Source organism: Liolophura sinensis, chromosome 12 (assembly GCF_032854445.1).
Source record: "Liolophura sinensis isolate JHLJ2023 chromosome 12, CUHK_Ljap_v2, whole genome shotgun sequence".
NCBI classification, from domain to species: Eukaryota; Metazoa; Mollusca; class Polyplacophora; order Chitonida; family Chitonidae; genus Liolophura; species Liolophura sinensis.
Genome location: NC_088306.1, coordinates 28,067,230 through 28,086,643, shown reverse-complemented (window position 1 = coordinate 28,086,643; position 19,414 = coordinate 28,067,230). Strand labels below are relative to the sequence as shown.

Here is a 19,414-nt window from a genome sequence, read left to right as displayed (position 1 = left end):
TCTTAATCCAGGAGCTATGGCAGCCTGAAAACAGAGTGGTCGGTAATCATAGTTCACAGCACTGAGTGCCAAGTGTGTTCACCGTTAGCAGCACGAAGAGCGTGAACTGTGGGATTACCGACCACACGCTGCTGAGGTGCCTGGGTTATTACCCAAAAGTGTGAAAATCTGGTGGAAATTGAAACCACAACTGATAATGAATACTTACTTTAATTATTGAGTTTACATGTTATTTAATATTGAGAGAAAGCAATATAAAATTGCTTCGTGTGTTTATATTTTTATTGAGAACACATATCAGCACCAGTAGACTATAGGCCTGACCTACCAAAAAGAATACTGTTTCGTTCACAAATGAAAATGGGTGTTGCGTACACCGTCAAAGAAAACAAACCAAAGCGTTGAAATACAAGACTACCCACAGTATTTATTGATAATTAAACGTGATATTAATTCCTCTATCACAACTTAAGTGATCGTTTGAAAACACTGATCGTAAATATACACCGTATTATTCTACCCTTTCATACTTTCGTTTTGGAATTCAAATCACGGCACATGAAAAATAATGTTTAAAATAAAGGTGTTCTATAGTAACTATACAGTCAAATGCATTGGATTTATCCTCGGGTGAATAGTCTAGGAACAAAACAATTGTCTTTTAAATTTGATAATGACAGAGAATAATTAAGTCCTATGACTCTAACTCAGCTAATGCACTGGTTGTTAATTTTTGAAAGAACTGAAGACATTATTATTTGCCAAGGATTATTACAAAAACCCTTCTCCCAGAGATAAAATGATGTCAAAATACTATGACGTCACTTCCAGACAATACAAGTATAGCAGTACTTTGAAATATATAAATTGACTATATACATGTAAGTGGCAAGGAAAAGCAGTGCCATCGTGTATACAGGCTTGCTATAGGCGGATAGGCCACATGTACATCTAGGCCTTCATATGCATTCCAATTGTAAATGCAAACAGTAGGATCATCATTTAAAAGACGGTCGTGCGCTTGCGGGCAAAGGAATATTTCTGCCATATAGTCAGATTTTCTTGTATTAAACATTTCAATAACTGCAGCAAACATGAGTATCTCGACATATCAAAACCAATCAAGATAAACCAAGTTAAGAATTAATGAAATCCTTTTACAGTATTTCTAGCATATGTACAGACAAGCCAACTGTGTTCACGCAGGCTGTTCGGAATCATATTTTAAGAATGTATACATTTGTGTATATGGTTGTGTGAAGAGAATATTCTTTTTATTTTCCTGTTATTGCAATAGGAACAATGGAAAGATGTACAGCTCAGTCCTGTTGTACACACAGCTAGGGTTGAGTACAGCTCAATCATATAATGTTGACTGCGGTTTAGTAGTGAGTGCATTGTTGACTACAGTTCAGTAGCACGGAGTAGGGCATGTGCAGCTCAAAAGAACACTGTTGTATGCAACTCAAGAGTACTGAGTAAGAAAACAGTTGAATAGCACAGTGCTGGATACAACTCAGTAGCAAAACGTGGACTACACTTCAATAGCACGGGGTAGTGTTTATCAAATAGCACGGGATAGCGTTTATTAAATAGCATGGGGTAGTGTTTATCAAATAGCACGGGGTAGTGTTTATGAAAATAGCACAGGGTAGTGTTTATCAAATGGCACGGGGTAGTGTTTATCAAATGGCACGGGGTAGTGTTTATCAAATAGCACGGGGTAGTGTTTATCAAAATAGCACGGGGTAGTGTTTATCAAATAGCACGGGGTAATGTTTATCAAATGGAACGGGGTAGTGTTTATCAAATGGCACGAGGTAGTGTTTATCAAATAGCACGGAGTGTTTATCAAATAGCACGGGGTAGTGTTTATCAAATAGCACGGGGTAGTGTTTATTAAAATAGCACGGTGTTTGGCAGAACTCAATGGCAGCGCTGAAAACAGCTTAATGGCACAATTTCGGGAACGCGGCAAAACAGGAAAATAACCGGTCAAATCTACGTGAAACATCCCGTCATACATGTTACATTAGAGCTTCGTTAATTATAAAACAATGGCCACTTAACTGTATTTTCATTTAATCATCTTATATAAAACACAAGGGTTCGATCCTTATTTATCATGTTTTGACACAGAGCCTACCTGCAATCACGTGTTCATGCCCCCAAATAAATATCGTTCTTTCTATAGGTAGAGACAGTATACACTAAACCTGGACAACGGCCTACATATAATCTGCGACTAACATAGCAGACGTATTATATTAATCCCAGATATAGTATATCCATCCAATTCAAGTTGCCATATATTTATATACATGACGTACATATCTATCCAACAACCTGTATAACGAGGGTATTACTGTGTTACAGGTAACATGGCGTACATGTGAACAGGCGTATCCAACAACCTGTATAACGAGGGTATTACTCTGTAATAGCTAACATGGCGTACATGTGTACAGGCGTATCCGACAACCTGTATCACGAAGGTATTACTCTGTAATAGCTAACATGGCGTACATGTGTACAGGCGTATCCGACAACCTGTATCACGAGGGTATTACTCTGTAACAGCTAACATGGCGTACATGTGTACAGGCGTATCCGACAACCTGTATCACGAAGGTATTACTCTGTAATAGCTAACATGGCGTACATGTGTACAGGCGTAACCGACAACCTGTATAACGAGGGTATTACTCTGTAATAGCTAACATGGCGTACATGTGTACAGGCGTATCCGACAACCTGTATCACGAGGGTATTACTCTGTAATAGCTAACATGGCGTACAGGTGTACAGGCGTAACCGACAACCTGTATCACGAGGGTATTACTCTGTAACAGCTAACATGGCGTACATGTGTACAGGCGTATCCGACAACCTGTATCACGAAGGTATTACTCTGTAATAGCTAACATGGTGTACATATGTCCAGGCGTAAACGACAACCTGTATCACGAAGGTATTACTCTGTAATAGCTAACATGGCGTACATGTGTACAGGCGTATCCGACAACCTGTATCACGAGGGTATTACTCTGTAATAGCTAACATGGCGTCGTGTGTACAGGCGTAACCGACAACCTGTATCACGAAGGTATTACTCTGTAATAGCTAACATGGCGTACATGTGTACAGGCGTAACCGACAACCTGTGTAACGAGGGTATTACTCTGTAATAGCTAACATGGCGTACATGTGTACAGGCGTATCCGACAACCTGTATCACGAGGGTATTACTCTGTAATAGGTAACATGGCGTACAGGTGTACAGGCGTAACCGACAACCTGTATCACGAAGGTATTACTCTGTAATAGCTAACATGGCGTACATGTGTACAGGCGTATCCGACAACCTGTATCACGAAGGTATTACTCTGTAATAGCTAACATGGTGTACATTTGTCCAGGCGTAACCGACAACGTGTATCACGAGGGTATTACTCTGTAATAGGTAACATGGCGTACAGGTGTACAGGCGTAACCGACAACCTGTATCACGAGGGTATTTCTCTGTAATAGCTAACATGGCGTACATGTGTACAGGCGTATCCGACAACCTGTATCACGAGGGTATTACTCTGTAATAGGTAACATGGGGCGTACAGGTGTACAGGTGTATCCGACAATCTGTATCACGAGGGTATTACTCTGTAATACGTAACATGGCGTACGATTAATAAAGGACATATGCGGGTACACTGAACTAACTGAATGAGCAGTAAAGTTCTGTTACTTAATACAATAATGTATATAATAATGTATATAATAATGCATATAATAAAACATACGGTAATGCATACTGTAACGGATAGAACAATGCATACAATAATGCATACAGTAAAAGATACAGTACTGCATACAATAAAGCATGCGGTTATGTCTGCTACAGGTTTCAGTGGGTTACGACATTGTATTAAATATCTCCACATGAACATATGTATACCCTATTTATCACATATACTGCTTGAGCGATTTATATGCCTATATTTTTGATATAATGAAAGTACATATAAATGATCTCATCATTGTCAACATGTATAAAATACATTGTTACGGCGACACCCACGTAAATTATATAGTTAGGCTTGGAATGAATCATGGCGATGTTTGAATGGCAGGTGTATTATGCGGTACATGCTTAATAACTTCTTGGAATTTGTATGGATCATGAAGAAAATTGTTCATTTATTTCTTTAAATGGTGTTTTAAGAAGTACACAAGAATATTTCACTTATACGACGGCGGACAGCATTCTGGTGGGATGAAACCGTGCAGAGCCCGGAAACAGCCCGCGTTTATCCGCACGTGTCGTACTAGGTTTTGAAACGGATTTTTGTAACCTAACACCACCCTTTTATCGGAGAAAGAATCAGTTCCATTTGTAATTATTTGAGCATAAATGATTTTTCTTTTACTGCAAAAGTGAACCCTTTATTTAAAACTGCATATAATCGCTTTGTGACCATCATGCCAATTTGAAAAACAGTAACAACCAACTACACGGATCAACAAATATGAGATCCGGATACTCGATGTCCGCTTAATAAACACTTGTTGGAAGACAGCATATATTCACTTTGTGACCTTGGCATGTGGACCTCGCACGTCATTTTGGAAACTGAAAAATTAACTGAACGGATCGTCATCAAAAATCAGATCGGGCCATTCGTCGTCCGGTTTGGGGGAGGACAACTCTTTAATGGCGGCACTCGTCTTTTCGTCTGTGAAGTCGGATTTACCGAAGATTTCGTCGTAGAAGTAGTCGTCATCTCCTCCGTCCCGAGCTAAGGTTGTCTCCACGTCCGACGACGCCGCATCCTCCTGATCTTGTCGTTTGTTCTTCAGTACGCGTCCGTTAGACACGGTTTTCAGTCGTCTAAAATAAGAACGAAAATAAGAAAAAACAAAATGGCGGTTACATAATCCATTCAGCACAATCAGTAAACTTAAGTCGAAGGATACAACTTGTTCTCGATTATGTGTCGAGGCACAAATCGCACCTTTTAAAGGTTCAAAGAAAATATTTCATGGAGGTATATATTCCAGATGAAATTATTGATTTATTTATTGGATTCATGTTTTATGGTAGGAGGAAAACCTGTTGGAGCCCGAAGGAAACCCATGACCATCTGCTGGCAAGCCTTCCCATTTACGGCTGGAGAGGAATACTTCAGATGAAAGACGATTAAACACTGGTCAGAAAAATAATTCGATTTACTGCTTTTGGAAGTTTTCCAACCAAGTAAAATGGTTTTACAACATCAGATTATGCGGTATATTGTATACTGTAGTCATGGTAGTGATCAAAAGGGTATCCGGGACGTCACATCCGTATTTTTGTGCAAGAACTAATTCATGTCAAGATCTATTGTCCGAATGTATTCATAGATCTAAATGATTATATATGCGTTCTGAATGATGACGTCTAGCAGTATGTGTGTTTTAAGAGGCAAAAATGTGACGTCACTAGTCTCAATATGGTCAGAAAGGGCCACCTTAGAATCCAAAGTTTCGAATGCATTTTAATCGGTTAAAAAAGTTCTAAAAAAATAAATCCAACTATATTTTGGACAATGTTTATTGGTCTTTCATCTTACAAATACTTCAAGTTAGTGTTTTCTTGGCCTCTGTCCCCGATATAACTATCATTGTTCGTTTCAATTCCTCCTTGTCCTATGTGCTAAATATTTTTTGAGTGAACTGGAACGGAAGGGGTTGAGACCAAATAGCCTTCAATACGCATTAACTACATGCTACAGGTACAGTACAGCCGGATCCTGGCCGAATATCCAGAATATTTTAGTGGTAATCAACTGTGATGCAGAAATAAAATCCATCAGTCTGTATGCTTGTGGACTTTGTCACTAAAAAGACATCCAATTTCGGCCTCTGTCTATGTACCCTGTACAAATGTAACTTAGTTTCCAGAAAATGAAATCTAAAAATCCGTCGTAACGGAAACCAGTACATGTTACAGTTTCCAATACGTTTCCATCACATTTCTAATACACGTACACGCTATACAGTTTCCATTAAATTTCCGAAACATTTCCGAAACAGCTTTTCTTATTATGTATTTGTCAATTTTTGGTAACAATTTGTAAAATATTGTGCATTCTGACTGCTGTTATTTGCTGTTACGTGTTTTGAAGTTATATTTACACCAGCTCCCCGTTTTGTAACTGCAATAAACAAACAGGAGGGTTAAGGTTATTTGCTTCACTACATGTACATGTATGTAGCACGCTGGTTTTAGCTATTTTAATATCATTGATAGCCTTATTCTTCACAATTAACGTCCCATTTCTTACCAGGGAGAACATGATTCTACTACGTGGAAGCCAGGCTGGTGTGGATTGCATCTTAAGGCCACACAAGGCTGAGTTTCTGGTATTCTCGGAAACCTATCCGAAAGGCGTAATACTTCCCACTAAGTATCTCCGTTGGTTCCACCAGTCCGAAAACCTGATCCTTCACACAGTGAGTAGACGTCCGCAGATTATCTACAGTGGCTAATAATGGCGTTACACCATCATTCGCCTACGTCCATAATCTGTACAAGCGTTCTAGTTTAAAATCTGTACATTCTATCATATTTCCTCTGCTTATGTGTGCTTTTACCAAGTAGTACGATACTAAAAAAGGTGCTGTGTATAGTCTCGAATTTTGCGAGAAAATACGGTTAGTTTGCCGTAAATAAGTTCGTAACAAACTCTTCTCTGGTCTGATGGTTAGCGTACTAGCCCTGGAGACTCTCTCCATTGCGGTCGTGCGAGGGGAGGTCTGCTAGCTACCTGTGGACGATTCTACAGGGGTATGTCCAATTTCCTACCACTATAATGCTAGTCGCCGTCGTATAAGTGAAATGTCTTTGAGTAGCTCGCCCCATTGTGCAATTTGTAAACCGCATAATGTTCAAGCCATGTGATACAACAAGAAAGGCCCAAATCATTATATTGTCACAACTATGACTGTTTATCGTATGCGTAAGGATTGCTGAGCAGTTACTTCATACGTTATGGAGTTCGTTGATATGCAAATCGCGAACTGCATTTGGCAACCCATGTACTATGGGAGACCATTGCAACTCTGTGAATAACTGAGCAAAATGTTGAGCTATAAGGTAAAAGAATTCCTTGATCTTTGATATGCCAATCGCGAACTGCATTTGGCAACCAATGTACTATGGGAGACGATTGCAACTCTGTGAATAACTGAGCAAAATGTTGAGCTGTAAGGTAAAAGAATTCCTTGGCCTTTGATATGCAAATCGCGAACTACATTTAGCAACCCATGTACTATGGGAGACGATTACAACTCTGTGAATAACTGAGCAAAATGTTGAGCTATAAGCTAAAAGAATTCCTTGGTCTTTGATATGCAAATCGCGAACTACATCTGGCAACCCATGTACTATGGGAGATGATTGCAACTCTGTGAGCAAATAACTGAGCAAAATGTTGAGCTATAAGGTAAAAGAATTCCTTGGCCTTTGATATGCAAATCACTACCGATGACTGGCTATCTGTGTACTATAGGTGGCCACTACAAATCTACGATTGGCCAAAAACTTTAACTAAGCTGGACACCGACGCCGCCACCGACAGCGTCTGAATCACCTACCCCACGTCCTCTCACAACACCTCTCTTTACTTCGTGTCGAAATAAGTAAATGTACAGCATAAAAATAGTAGTGAAGAGACAATTAGGCCTAGATCTCTAGCAAATGGATAAAACCATGTGCGAATACGTTACCTGTTAGAATCATTCTCGATGAAGAACTGATCCTCCAGCGTGGCTGGAGGTGGAGATGGGTCCTTATCCCGCGTGGTTAACGGTGCCCTGTCCGTCCTCAAGTTAGACCCCTTTCTATACGTGACTGGGGCGGAGACCGCTTGTTTATAACCACTGACAAATGATATAAAATGTAAACGTACATGTCCCAGTGTTCATACATTTAAATACAATGTGTTAATTGTAACAGAAAAACTATTATCTGAGTGATGATAGAATTTTCTGTTAGTATAACATTCTTCTACAGCAAATTCAGTTTAATACCTTGTTTGTCTTATACCATCTTTGCGTTGATTTAACAGAATATGTGTGTTATACTGTAACAGAACATGTGTCTTATACTATAACAGAATAATCTGCGACGATAACAGAATACATTCCAGCATCACTCAGAGAACAGACTATCTGTTAAATTTAAGAGATAATTTGCTTGCACTAACTCTGGTGCGATTTTCTGTCAATATTGCAGGCAGTAGGCCTATCGTAGATTAAGGTTTTCGATGGTCAGGACAATCAACTTCGCGGTGCATATTAGTACATTAATGCGATATAAAAGACTAACGTAATCAACTTTTGAATCGTCTCGAAATGTCCGGGATGGCCTAGATATGACACACCTGTATGTAAATACTGCTTGTTGTACACTAAGATAAATCTGATTGTAATAGATGATCTTAATTATAAGCCCATTACATGTTGTTGACTTTGACTGACAAATTGATTGATATCGCCGCCTTCAGCGGATACCGCGAAGCGAAGATAAACGTGCTGACTGAAGGAGGAAAATAGTGTTGTTTGTAACTGAGATAAATGGCAGAGCAGATATTACTGTTCTTGTAGATACTGCTGACCGTAGCAGACATGGCTATGTATACCAGCAATGTTAATCGCACCAGATTGTGCTAATTATACAAATATTTAAATCTGTACCAGGTATTGCTGAGGTTAACCTTAAACGATATTGCTAACTATCTCATATATTGCTAGGTATGGTCCATGGCCAAGATGGGCACAGCGCCACCTAGATGTTGTCAAAGGGAAGATAACTCACTGATATAGCTCATTAACATACTGGCGCGATATCTGTCCTGGTCATGAGCCATAAGTGAGTATTGTTTCTCATAGATATTGTTAACTTACCCGATATTGCTGCTTATAGTATTGTTTCTCATTGACATTGCTAACTTACCAGATATTGCTGCTTAGAGCATTGTTTCTCATAGATATTGCTAACTTACCCGATATTGCTGCTTATAGTATTGTTTCTCATAGATATTGCTAATTTACCAGATATTGCTGCTTATAGTATTGTTTCCCATAGATATTGCCAACTTACCCGATATTGCTGCTTATAGTAATGTTTCTCATACATATTGCTAACTTACCAGATATTGCTGCTTATAATATTGTTTCTCATAGATATTGCTAACTTACCAGATATTGCTGCTTATAGTATTGTTTCTCATAGATATTGCTAACTTACCAGATATTGCTGCTTATAGTATTGTTTCTCATACATATTGCTAACTTACCAAATATTGCTGCTTATAGTATTGTTTCTCATAGATATTGCTAACTTACCAGATGGGCCTCCGTGGCTCAGTCGGTTAGCGCGCTAGCGCAGCGTAATGACCCAGAAGCCTCTCACCAATGCGGTCGCTGTGAGTTCAAGTCCAGCTCATGCTGGCTTACTCTCCGGCCGTAAGTGGGAAGGTCTTCCAGCAACCTGCGGGTAGTCGTGGGTTTCCCCCGGGCAGTGCCCGGTTTCCACCCACCATAATGCTGGCCGCCGTCGTATAAGTGAAATATTCTTGAGTACGGCGTAAAACACCAATAAAAAAAAACAAAAAAAAACTTACCAGATATTGCTGCTTATAGTATTGTTTCTCATAGATATTGCTAACTTACCAGATATTGCTGCTTATAGTATTGTTTCTCATAGATATTGCTAATTTACCAGATACTGCTGCTTAGAGATTTCCCTACGGCACTAGATATACCCATCAGATCTTTATAACCATACTGGACAGTGCTGATCCCACATGACAGATATTAGGCCTACTATAACCGTAACAGATGTTACTGCGGCATTTTCCTACTAGGCATTGCTTTAATATGTACAGTTGCTGGCTTCCTGTCGTGGGAAGGTCCCCAGCAATCTGCGGATGGCTGTGGCTTTCCTTCGGGCTCTGCCCGGTTTCTTCTCACCATCATGCTGGCCGCCGTCGTCTAAGTGAAATATTCTTGAGTACGGCGTAAAATACCGATCAAATAAATAAATACATATCAGATACATGTAGCTCTGGCTTTACTGCATGCGACAGGCTAAATATGGATGACTGCAAACAGAATGTGACGGAAAAGTTTTGAAAGAAGCTGGTTAAAAATCCAAAATCTCACCTTTTCTTACGAAGACACAGAACGGCAATTCCAATGGCAGAAGCTACAACGAGGACACCTATAGCTATACCGATTATCTCACCTGCCGTCAACGGATTGGCAGCCACTGGAGAAAAAGAAACATTTTCACCATCATTACCACATCTTTAAAACATTCATGGGTAAGACATATTAAAACACAATGTTCCATCATGGAAGATTGCTTAGAATACATTAAAAACATCTTGCCGACGCTGTGAAACTACCCCAAAGGCTCCTTTCGAGCGGACTTCCAGCGTTCCAACATAATTCACCAAACCTTTATCTGTTCAAAGCTATAATCATGTTTCTGTGATATATGTACTATCATCAGCTAACTGAAACATTTGCCTTGTGTCCGAGTGTCATTCTACAGGCGCACCAGAAATGGACCATTGGCAGACTATAGACATTTACCAATGCATGGCATGGAGAGAAGTCTTTCAATTTGGGGTGTACACTATTGCTGTAGCAAAAACGAAGGGTTCTTGAACTGGGAAACTTGAACTTTCTAAACTGGCGATTGCAGGAGGACTCGTTTTCTTGGCGGATGACGTCTCTGCACCGGCACTGACATCAATCATTATTGCTTATTGGCACACTGGTAGCAAAATGCATTTTCTACCAGCCTGGAAACGATCAGCACTTTCACTTATTTATTTGTTTACGTATTAGGCTTAACCTTGATTAAATTCGGCTAAACTAATAACTAATAACTAAACCAATAAACTAATAATAAAAAAAAACTTAAGTTCAACCAATACGGATTTTCTATGGAACTTGTTAGAAAGCGAAATGAAGTACTGTCAATAGCCATTTTAATTATGAGTTTTGAATTAATGGTGGACGCAATACCCCATTTGTAACATTTCCCAAACGTATTTGGGTTAAATTCCGACAGGGTTAAGCATTGTCCAAAGGCTGTTTTTCGCCCTCATCCATCATATCTGGTGGACAGTCATGGATGAACAGTTAGAATAAAACCCTGACTAAGGTAAACGGACAAGAGACCTTATTCACCGGTTATGTGTGACCACTGGCCAAATATCACACTGTAATCACTGCCCTGGTTTTACTTTCTATGCTGTATGTCTATCACGCTGTCGTCGCTGCTCTGGTTTTACTTTTTATGCTGTGTGTCTATCACACTGTCGTCCCTTCTTCGGTTTTATCACACTGTCGTTGCTGCTCTGGTTTTACTCTCTGTGCTGTACGTCTACCACACTGTCGTAACTGCTCTGGTTTTACTCTCTATGCCGTATGTCTGTCACACTGTCGTCGCTGCTCTGATTTTACTCTCTGTGCTGTACGTCTATCACGCTGTGATCGCTGCTCTGGTTTTATTCTCTATGCTTTATGTCTATCACGCTGTGATTGCTGCTCTGGTTTTACTCTCTATGCTGTACGTCTATCACACTGTGATCGCTGCTCAGGTTTTACTCTGTATGCTGTACGTCTATCACACTGTCGTCGCTGCTCTGGTTTTACTCTCTATGCTGTACGTATATCACACTGTGATTGTTGCTCTGGTTTTTCTCTCTGTGCTGTACGTCTATCACGCTGTGATTGCTGCTCTGGTTTTATTCTCTATGCTTTACGTCTATTAAGCTGTGATCGCTGCTCTGCTTTTTACTCTGTATGCTGTACGTCTATCACACTGTGATCGCTGCTCAGGTTTTACTCTCTATGTTGTATGTCTATCACACTGTGATTGATGGTCTGGTTTTACTCTCTATGCTGTACGTCTATCATACTGTCGTCGCTGCTCTGGATTTACTCTCTATGCCGTACGTCTATCACACTGTCGTCGCTGCTATGATTTTGCTCTCTGTGCTGTACGTCTATCACGCTGTGATCGCTGCTCTTGTTTCACTCTCTATGCTTTACGTCTATCACACTGTGATGGCTGCTCTGGTTTTACTCTGTATGCTGTACGTCTATCACACTGTGATGGCTGCTCTGGTTTTACTCTTTATGCTGTACGTCTATCACCCTGTGATCGCTGCTCAGGTTTTACTCTCTGTGCTGTACGTCTTTACTTATATTTAATAATTCACAGAAAATATATATACATAAATGGTTATGAAAAAACCTTTTCCATGAATATGTAACTGTGTTATAAGAATGGATAAAGGTCTATGAATTATATGTCTTAAAGAGGAAGGTAATTGAAAAGATAATGGAAATGTTAGTACTTAGAATAGAGCATAGATGACCAAGAGAGTAATGCAGGATAACAGGTAATCGGGCTGAAAATGCTGTTAAAATGCCCGCTGCCCCTTGGAGCTAAAGTCATGAGATTTGTCAAGTACTAAAATATACTCCTTACAGCTTGTGTCCCTCTCTACACTCGCTGCCGCCACAAGCACCGAAATCACTGGCGTCACGGCGATGCGACATGAAGTCATGTCAGAAAACAAAACTCTGCCTCAACCTGTGATTCTAATAATACTATATACACACGCATTCTAATTATCTAAGGAATGCGCAATATGATTCTAACCAACACCTGAAACAATTTTATTGCTGAATGCTTCTTAAATAGTTCACGGAGAACACCAGTACAAGGCTAAACACGGCTATACGAGTGTTACACAGGCTCCAAAGGGCAAGTTTGTCTAGTGGAGGCAGTGATGTAAAGCTAAAGTAGAGAGCGGCACATGCGCTGTAAGGAGTTTCGTATCTGCATGGCAAAAGGCTGTGGTTATTCCAGGTAGCCCAATATTCACCAACAGTAAACCCGACTGCCTTCATTGTAAGAGAAAAAATACATGTGATCGGCGTTAAACGCGATTAAACTAAATCTCAATGACCTTGAAATAAAAAACTCAACTTCCAAAAGAGCGCTAAAAACCGGTAAGCAGTAAAATCCTTGCCTTATTTACATAAGGTATTTAAGTGATAAAAAACGATTTCAAAATCTGATGCCTAAACATGGAATAATTTTCTTATTTCTTAATTTCTCTGTCCTACATTCCAGACAGTAACATGTACATGTTATATACAGTTTTATTCGTGAGTTTTATTTATGAATTAAAACGTTTTAAACATTAAAGAACAAAAAAAAATACCGTATATACTCGTTATATCTGGGACAACTTTGCAGCCCTGTTTTATCTCTATCTTTGAATAACGCTGTTTCTTGTGTCCGTGAGGATAAATTAAATCTAGCCTAAGTTAAGTATCGGTACAGAACGAAATGTAATCAGTAGAGATGAGTGGGCTGACAAATAAGAAGAGTCAAATAACACACCTTTGTTAATGTCAGAGAAAGATGTTAATAATGAAGGAAAGTCTAGGTTGTTAGAGACAGAAACAGACGGTCTGTAGTTACGATATTCACCGCTTGGTGCCACTGTGGCGTTGAGGAGATGAATAGTGGACACACTTCCCGGAAAGTCGGTGCCATTTGCACCAGCACGTGTTGTCGCTGCGGATGTCATTGTGGACGGTGTTGTGGAAGCTGAAGACTCCGTGGAACGGTTATCTTTGGAGGTTGATATGGTACTCGTCGAGGCGGGAGATGTGTGTGTGCCGTCTGCTAAGGCGAAGGAAACTTCTGTGGGTAAACGAAATAAAAGTTATAGATGTGTGAGCAATGTGAAATAAGCAAAAGCAAAAGGAAACCAATGAGATACTGTTTTAGACTCATGGCCATACCTGGGCTCAGTGGTCATAATGCTGAAGTAAAGGTGTCTCTATGTAAATTTGAAATATTTACGCTAGCTTTTGATCCTCATGCCGAAAAGTGAGTAACAGTTTTTAATTCCCAAGAATATCACATGCAGTGGAATAGGTCTATACAAGTAACTCATTGGCTGTATCAGATGTATAGGTTATACTGTTAAGTTTATTTCATATAAGAGCTATTCATGAGCTGATAAAGACTCCTGAATGAGGATCAAAAGCTAGTCTAAACCGTTGAAATTTACATGGAGATGCCTTCACGTTTTCTTCACACTTTATTGAAACAGCCAAGAGCCTCAGAAGATGTGGTTATTACATAACGGGTCAGTATTCTGACAGAGTTTTTGCGGTCATCGCTTCTGGGACAAAATACGTTAATTATTACTCTCAGGTTGTTAGAAGTGAAATGCGACAACAGTAAACGGATCACGTAGCCTGTAGGAGACTTAAAATACGACGACAGTAAACGGATGACATAGCCTATATGCCCTGAGTTGGGCCCCGGGTGTGAAGTTTATTACCTGTCATCAGCCTAAATTGTGTTTAAATTACAATCGCACAGGGGGTAAGCTTGTGGCTACAAAGACCTACATACAGCATCCCGCGAACAACATTTCTGCTGCATACCTTTTTATGTTAGCCTAAGGGATACATAGTTTGTTTACGTTTTGTTTCTTAATGTGGAGTCAGGGATGAGTACTATAGTGCACAAGTACAAAAATTCTTCTCAGCTTTCTTCTTACGGGGGGGCGGGGTTAAACATGACTTTAAACGGTCAGTCCAGAAATTAAGTAGACTGCAGTGATGATGTCAACAGTGATAGCTGACAAAAGCAAGTCTGTGAAGGGAAGAGTCTGAATAGGTGGAAGGGCGTTGGGGTTGGGATGGGGTTGGGGTGGGGTGGGGTGGGGTGGGGTGGGGTGGGGTTGGGGTGGGATGGCTCGTGGGGTATGGTGGGACCTACACAGATCCCGTGGTAACGTAGGGGTTGGGGTGGGGTGGGGCGTGGGGTGTGGTGGGACCTACACAGATCCCGTGGTAATGTAGGGGTTGGGGTGGGGTGGGGCGTGGGGTGTGGTGGGACCTACACAGATCCCGTGGTAACGTAGGGGTTGGGGGTGGGGTGGGGCGTGGGGTGTGGTGGGACCTACACAGATCCAGTGGTAACGTAGGGGTTGGGGTGGGGTGGGGCGTGGGGTGTGGTGGGACCTACACAGATCCCGTGGTAACGTAGGGGTTGGGGTGTGGTGGGCCGTGGGGTGTGGTGGGACCTACACAGATCCCGTGGTAACGTAGGGGTTGGGGTGGGGTGGGGCGTGGGGTGTGGTGGGACCTACACAGATCCCGTGGTAACGTAGGGGTTGGGGTGGGGTGGGGCGTGGGGTGTGGTGGGACCTACACAGATCCCGTGGTAACGTAGGGGTTGGGGTGGGGTGGGGCGTGACGTGTGGTGGGACCTACACAGATCCCGTGGTAACGTAGGGGTTGGGGTGGGGTGGGGCGTGGGGTGTGGTGGGACCTACACAGATCCCGTGGTAACGTAGGGGTTGGGGTGGGGTGGGGCGTGGGGTGTGGTGGGACCTACACAGATCCCGTGGTAACGTAGGGGTTGGGGTGGGGTGGGGCGTGGGGTGTGGTGGGACCTACACAGATCCCGTGGTAACGTATGGGTTGGGGTGGGGTGGGGCGTAGGGTGTGGTGGGACCTACACAGATCCCGTGGTAACGTAGGGGTTGGGGTGGGGTGGGGCGTGGCGTGTGGTGGGACCTACACAGATCCAGTGGTAACGTAGGGGTTGGGGTGGGGTGGGGCGTGGGGTGTGGTGGGACCTACACAGATCCCGTGGTAACGTAGGGGTTGGGGTGTGGTGGGCCGTGGGGTGTGGTGGGACCTACACAGATCCCGTGGTAACGTAGGGGTTGGGGTGGGGAGGGGCGTGGGGTGTGGTGGGACCTACACAGATCCCGTGGTAACGTAGGGGTTGGGGTGGGGTGGGGCGTGGGGTGTGGTGGGACCTACACAGATCCCGTGGTAACGTATGGGTTGGGGTGGGGTGGGGCGTAGGGTGTGGTGGGACCTACACAGATCCCGTGGTAACGTAGGGGTTGGGGTGGGGTGGGGCGTGGCGTGTGGTGGGACCTACACAGATCCAGTGGTAACGTAGGGGTTGGGGTGGGGTGGGGCGTGGGGTGTGGTGGGACCTACACAGATCCCGTGGTAACGTAGGGGTTGGGGTGTGGTGGGCCGTGGGGTGTGGTGGGACCTACACAGATCCCGTGGTAACGTAGGGGTTGGGGTGGGGTGGGGCGTGGGGTGTGGTGGGACCTACACAGATCCCGTGGTAACGTAGGGGTTGGGGTGGGGTGGGGCGTGGGGTGTGGTGGGACCTACACAGATCCCGTGGTAACGTAGGGGTTGGGATGGGGTGGGGCGTGGGGTGTGGTGGGACCTACACAGATCCCGTGGTAACGTAGGGGTTGGGGTGGGGTGGGGCGTGGGGTGTGGTGGGACCTACACAGATCCCGTGGTAACGTAGGGGTTGGGGTGGGGCGTGGGGTGTGGTGGGACCTACACAGATCCCGTGGTAACGTAGGGGTTGGGGTGGGGTGGGGCGTGGGGTGTGGTGGGACCTACACAGATCCCGTGGTAACGTAGGGGTTGGGGTGGGGTGGGGCGTGGCGTGTGGTGGGACCTACACAGATCCCGTGGTAACGTAGGGGTTGGGGTGGGGTGGGGCGTGGGGTGTGGTGGGACCTACACAGATCCCGTGGTAACGTAGGGGTTGGGGTGGGGTGGGTCGTGGCGTGTGGTGGGACCTACACAGATCCCGTGGTAACGTAGGGGTTGGGGTGGGGTGGGGCGTGGGGTGTGGTGGGACCTACACAGATCCAGTGGTAACGTAGGGGTTGGGGTGGGGTGGGGCGTGGGGTGTGCTGGGACCTACACAGATCCCGTGGTAACGTAGGGGTTGGGGTGGGGCGTGGCGTGTGGTGGGACCTACAAAGATCCCGTGGTAACGTAGGGGTTGGGGTGGGGTGGGGCGTGGGGTGTGGTGGGACCTACACAGATCCCGTGGTAACGTAGGGGTTGGGGTGGGGTGGGGCGTGGGGTGTGGTGGGACCTACACAGATCCCGTGGTAACGTAGGGGTTGGGGTGGGGTGGGGCGTGGGGTGTGGTGGGACTTACACAGATCCCGTGGTAACGTAGGGGTTGGGGTGGGGTGGGGCGTGGCGTGTGGTGGGACCTACACAGATCCCGTGGTAACGTAGGGGTTGGGGTGGGGTGGGGCGTGGCGTGTGGTGGGACCTACACAGATCCCGTGGTAACGTAGGGGTTGGGGTGGGGTGGGGCGTGGGGTGTGGTGGGACTTACACAGATCCCGTGGTAACGTAGGGGTTGGGGTGGGGTGGGGCGTGGGGTGTGGTGGGACCTACACAGATCCCGTGGTAACGTAGGGGTTGGGGTGGGGTGGGGCGTGGGGTGTGGTGGGACCTACACAGATCCCGTGGTAACGTAGGGGTTGGGGTGGGGTGGGGCGTGGGGTGTGGTGGGATCTACACAGATCCGGTGGTAACGTAGGGGTTGGGGTGGGGTGGGGCGTGGGGTGTGGTGGGACCTACACAGATCCAGTGGTAACGTAGGGGTTGGGGTGGGGTGGGGCGTGGGGTGTGGTGGGACCTACACAGATCCGGTGGTAACGTAGGGGTTGGGGTGGGGTGGGGCGTGGGGTGTGGTGGGACCTACACAGATCCCGTGGTAACGTAGGGGTTGGGGTGGGGTGGGGCGTGGGGTGTGGTGGGACCTACACAGATCCGGTGGTAACGTAGGGGTTGGGGTGTGGTGGGGCGTGGGGTGTGGTGGGACCTACACAGATCCTGTGGTAACGTAGGGGTTGGGGTGGGGTGGGGCGTGGGGTGTGGTGGGACCTACACAGATCCCGTGGTAACGTAGGGGTTGGGGGTGGGGGTGGGGCGTGGGGTGTGGTGGGATCTACACAGATCCCGTGGTAACGTAGGGGTTGGGGTGGGGTGGGGTGTGGGGTGTGGTGGGACCTACACAGATCCCGTGGTAACGTAGGGGTTGGGGTGGGGTGGGGTGGGGCGTGGGGTGTGGTGGGACCTACACAGATCCCGTGGTAACGTAGGGGTTGGGGTGGGGTGGGGCGTGGGGTGTGGTGGGACCTACACAGATCCAGTGGTAACGTAGGGGTTGGGGTGGGGTGGGGCGTGGGGTGTGCTGGGACTTACACAGATCCCGTGGTAACGTAGGGGTTGGGGTGGGGTGGGGCGTGGCGTGTGGTGGGACCTACACAGATCCCGTGGTAACGTAGGGGTTGGGGTGGGGTGGGGCGTGGCGTGTGGTGGGACCTACACAGATCCCGTGGTAACGTAGGGGTTGGGGTGGGGTGGGGCGTGGGGTGTGGTGGGACTTACACAGATCCCGTGGTAACGTAGGGGTTGGGGTGGGGTGGGGCGTGGGGTGTGGTGGGACCTACACAGATCCCGTGGTAACGTAGGGGTTGGGGTGGGGTGGGGCGTGGGGTGTGGTGGGACCTACACAGATCCCGTGGTAACGTAGGGGTTGGGGTGGGGTGGGGCGTGGGGTGTGGTGGGATCTACACAGATCCGGTGGTAACGTAGGGGTTGGGGTGGGGTGGGGCGTGGGGTGTGGTGGGACCTACACAGATCCAGTGGTAACGTAGGGGTTGGGGTGGGGTGGGGCGTGGGGTGTGGTGGGACCTACACAGATCCGGTGGTAACGTAGGGGTTGGGGTGGGGTGGGGCGTGGGGTGTGGTGGGACCTACACAGATCCCGTGGTAACGTAGGGGTTGGGGTGGGGTGGGGCGTGGGGTGTGGTGGGACCTACACAGATCCGGTGGTAACGTAGGGGTTGGGGTGTGGTGGGGCGTGGGGTGTGGTGGGACCTACACAGATCCTGTGGTAACGTAGGGGTTGGGGTGGGGTGGGGCGTGGGGTGTGGTGGGACCTACACAGATCCCGTGGTAACGTAGGGGTTGGGGTGGGGTGGGGCGTGGGGTGTGGTGGGACCTACACAGATCCCGTGGTAACGTAGGGGTTGGGGTGGGGTGGGGCGTGGGGTGTGGTGGGACCTACACAGATCCCGTGGTAACGTAGGGGTTGGGGTGGGGTGGGGCGTGGGGTGTGGTGGGATCTACACAGATCCCGTGGTAACGTAGGGGTTGGGGTGGGGTGGGGTGTGGGGTGTGGTGGGACCTACACAGATCCCGTGGTAACGTAGGGGTTGGGGTGGGGTGGGGTGGGGCGTGGGGTGTGGTGGGACCTACACAGATCCCGTGGTAACGTAGGGGTTGGGGTGGGGTGGGGCGTGGGGTGTGGTGGGACCTACACAGATCCCGTGGTAACGTAGGGGTTGGGGTGGGGTGGGGCGTGGGGTGTGGTGGGACCTACACAGATCCCGTGGTAACGTAGGGGTTGGGGTGGGGGTGGGGTGGGGTGGGGCGTGGGGTGGGGCGTGGGGTG

General features: G+C 46.0%; 1 protein-coding gene across 3 annotated transcripts in view; it reads right to left on the bottom strand.

The window, feature by feature from the left end:
- Window positions 1–294: 294 nt before the first annotated feature.
- The window catches only part of LOC135479448 (uncharacterized), a 33,521-nt gene continuing 14,401 nt past the window's right edge, over window positions 295–19,414 (bottom strand). Inside the window, exons 2-6 of one of the 3 annotated variants that reach the window (XR_010445853.1) lie at window positions 13,568–13,783; window positions 10,207–10,312; window positions 7,768–7,920; window positions 3,094–4,888; window positions 295–3,026 (exon numbers count right to left, since the gene is read on the bottom strand). Coding sequence is in view for 2 of the 3 variants with exons in the window: in XM_064759275.1 (XP_064615345.1) it covers window positions 4,639–4,888; window positions 7,768–7,920; window positions 10,207–10,312; window positions 13,568–13,783 (725 nt within the window). In the remaining variant the exon portion in view is untranslated. Of the gene's footprint in view, window positions 4,889–7,767; window positions 7,921–10,206; window positions 10,313–13,567; window positions 13,784–19,414 lie in introns of all 3 variants that reach the window. The other 2 variants (XM_064759275.1, XM_064759276.1) reach the window with 2 other exon arrangements.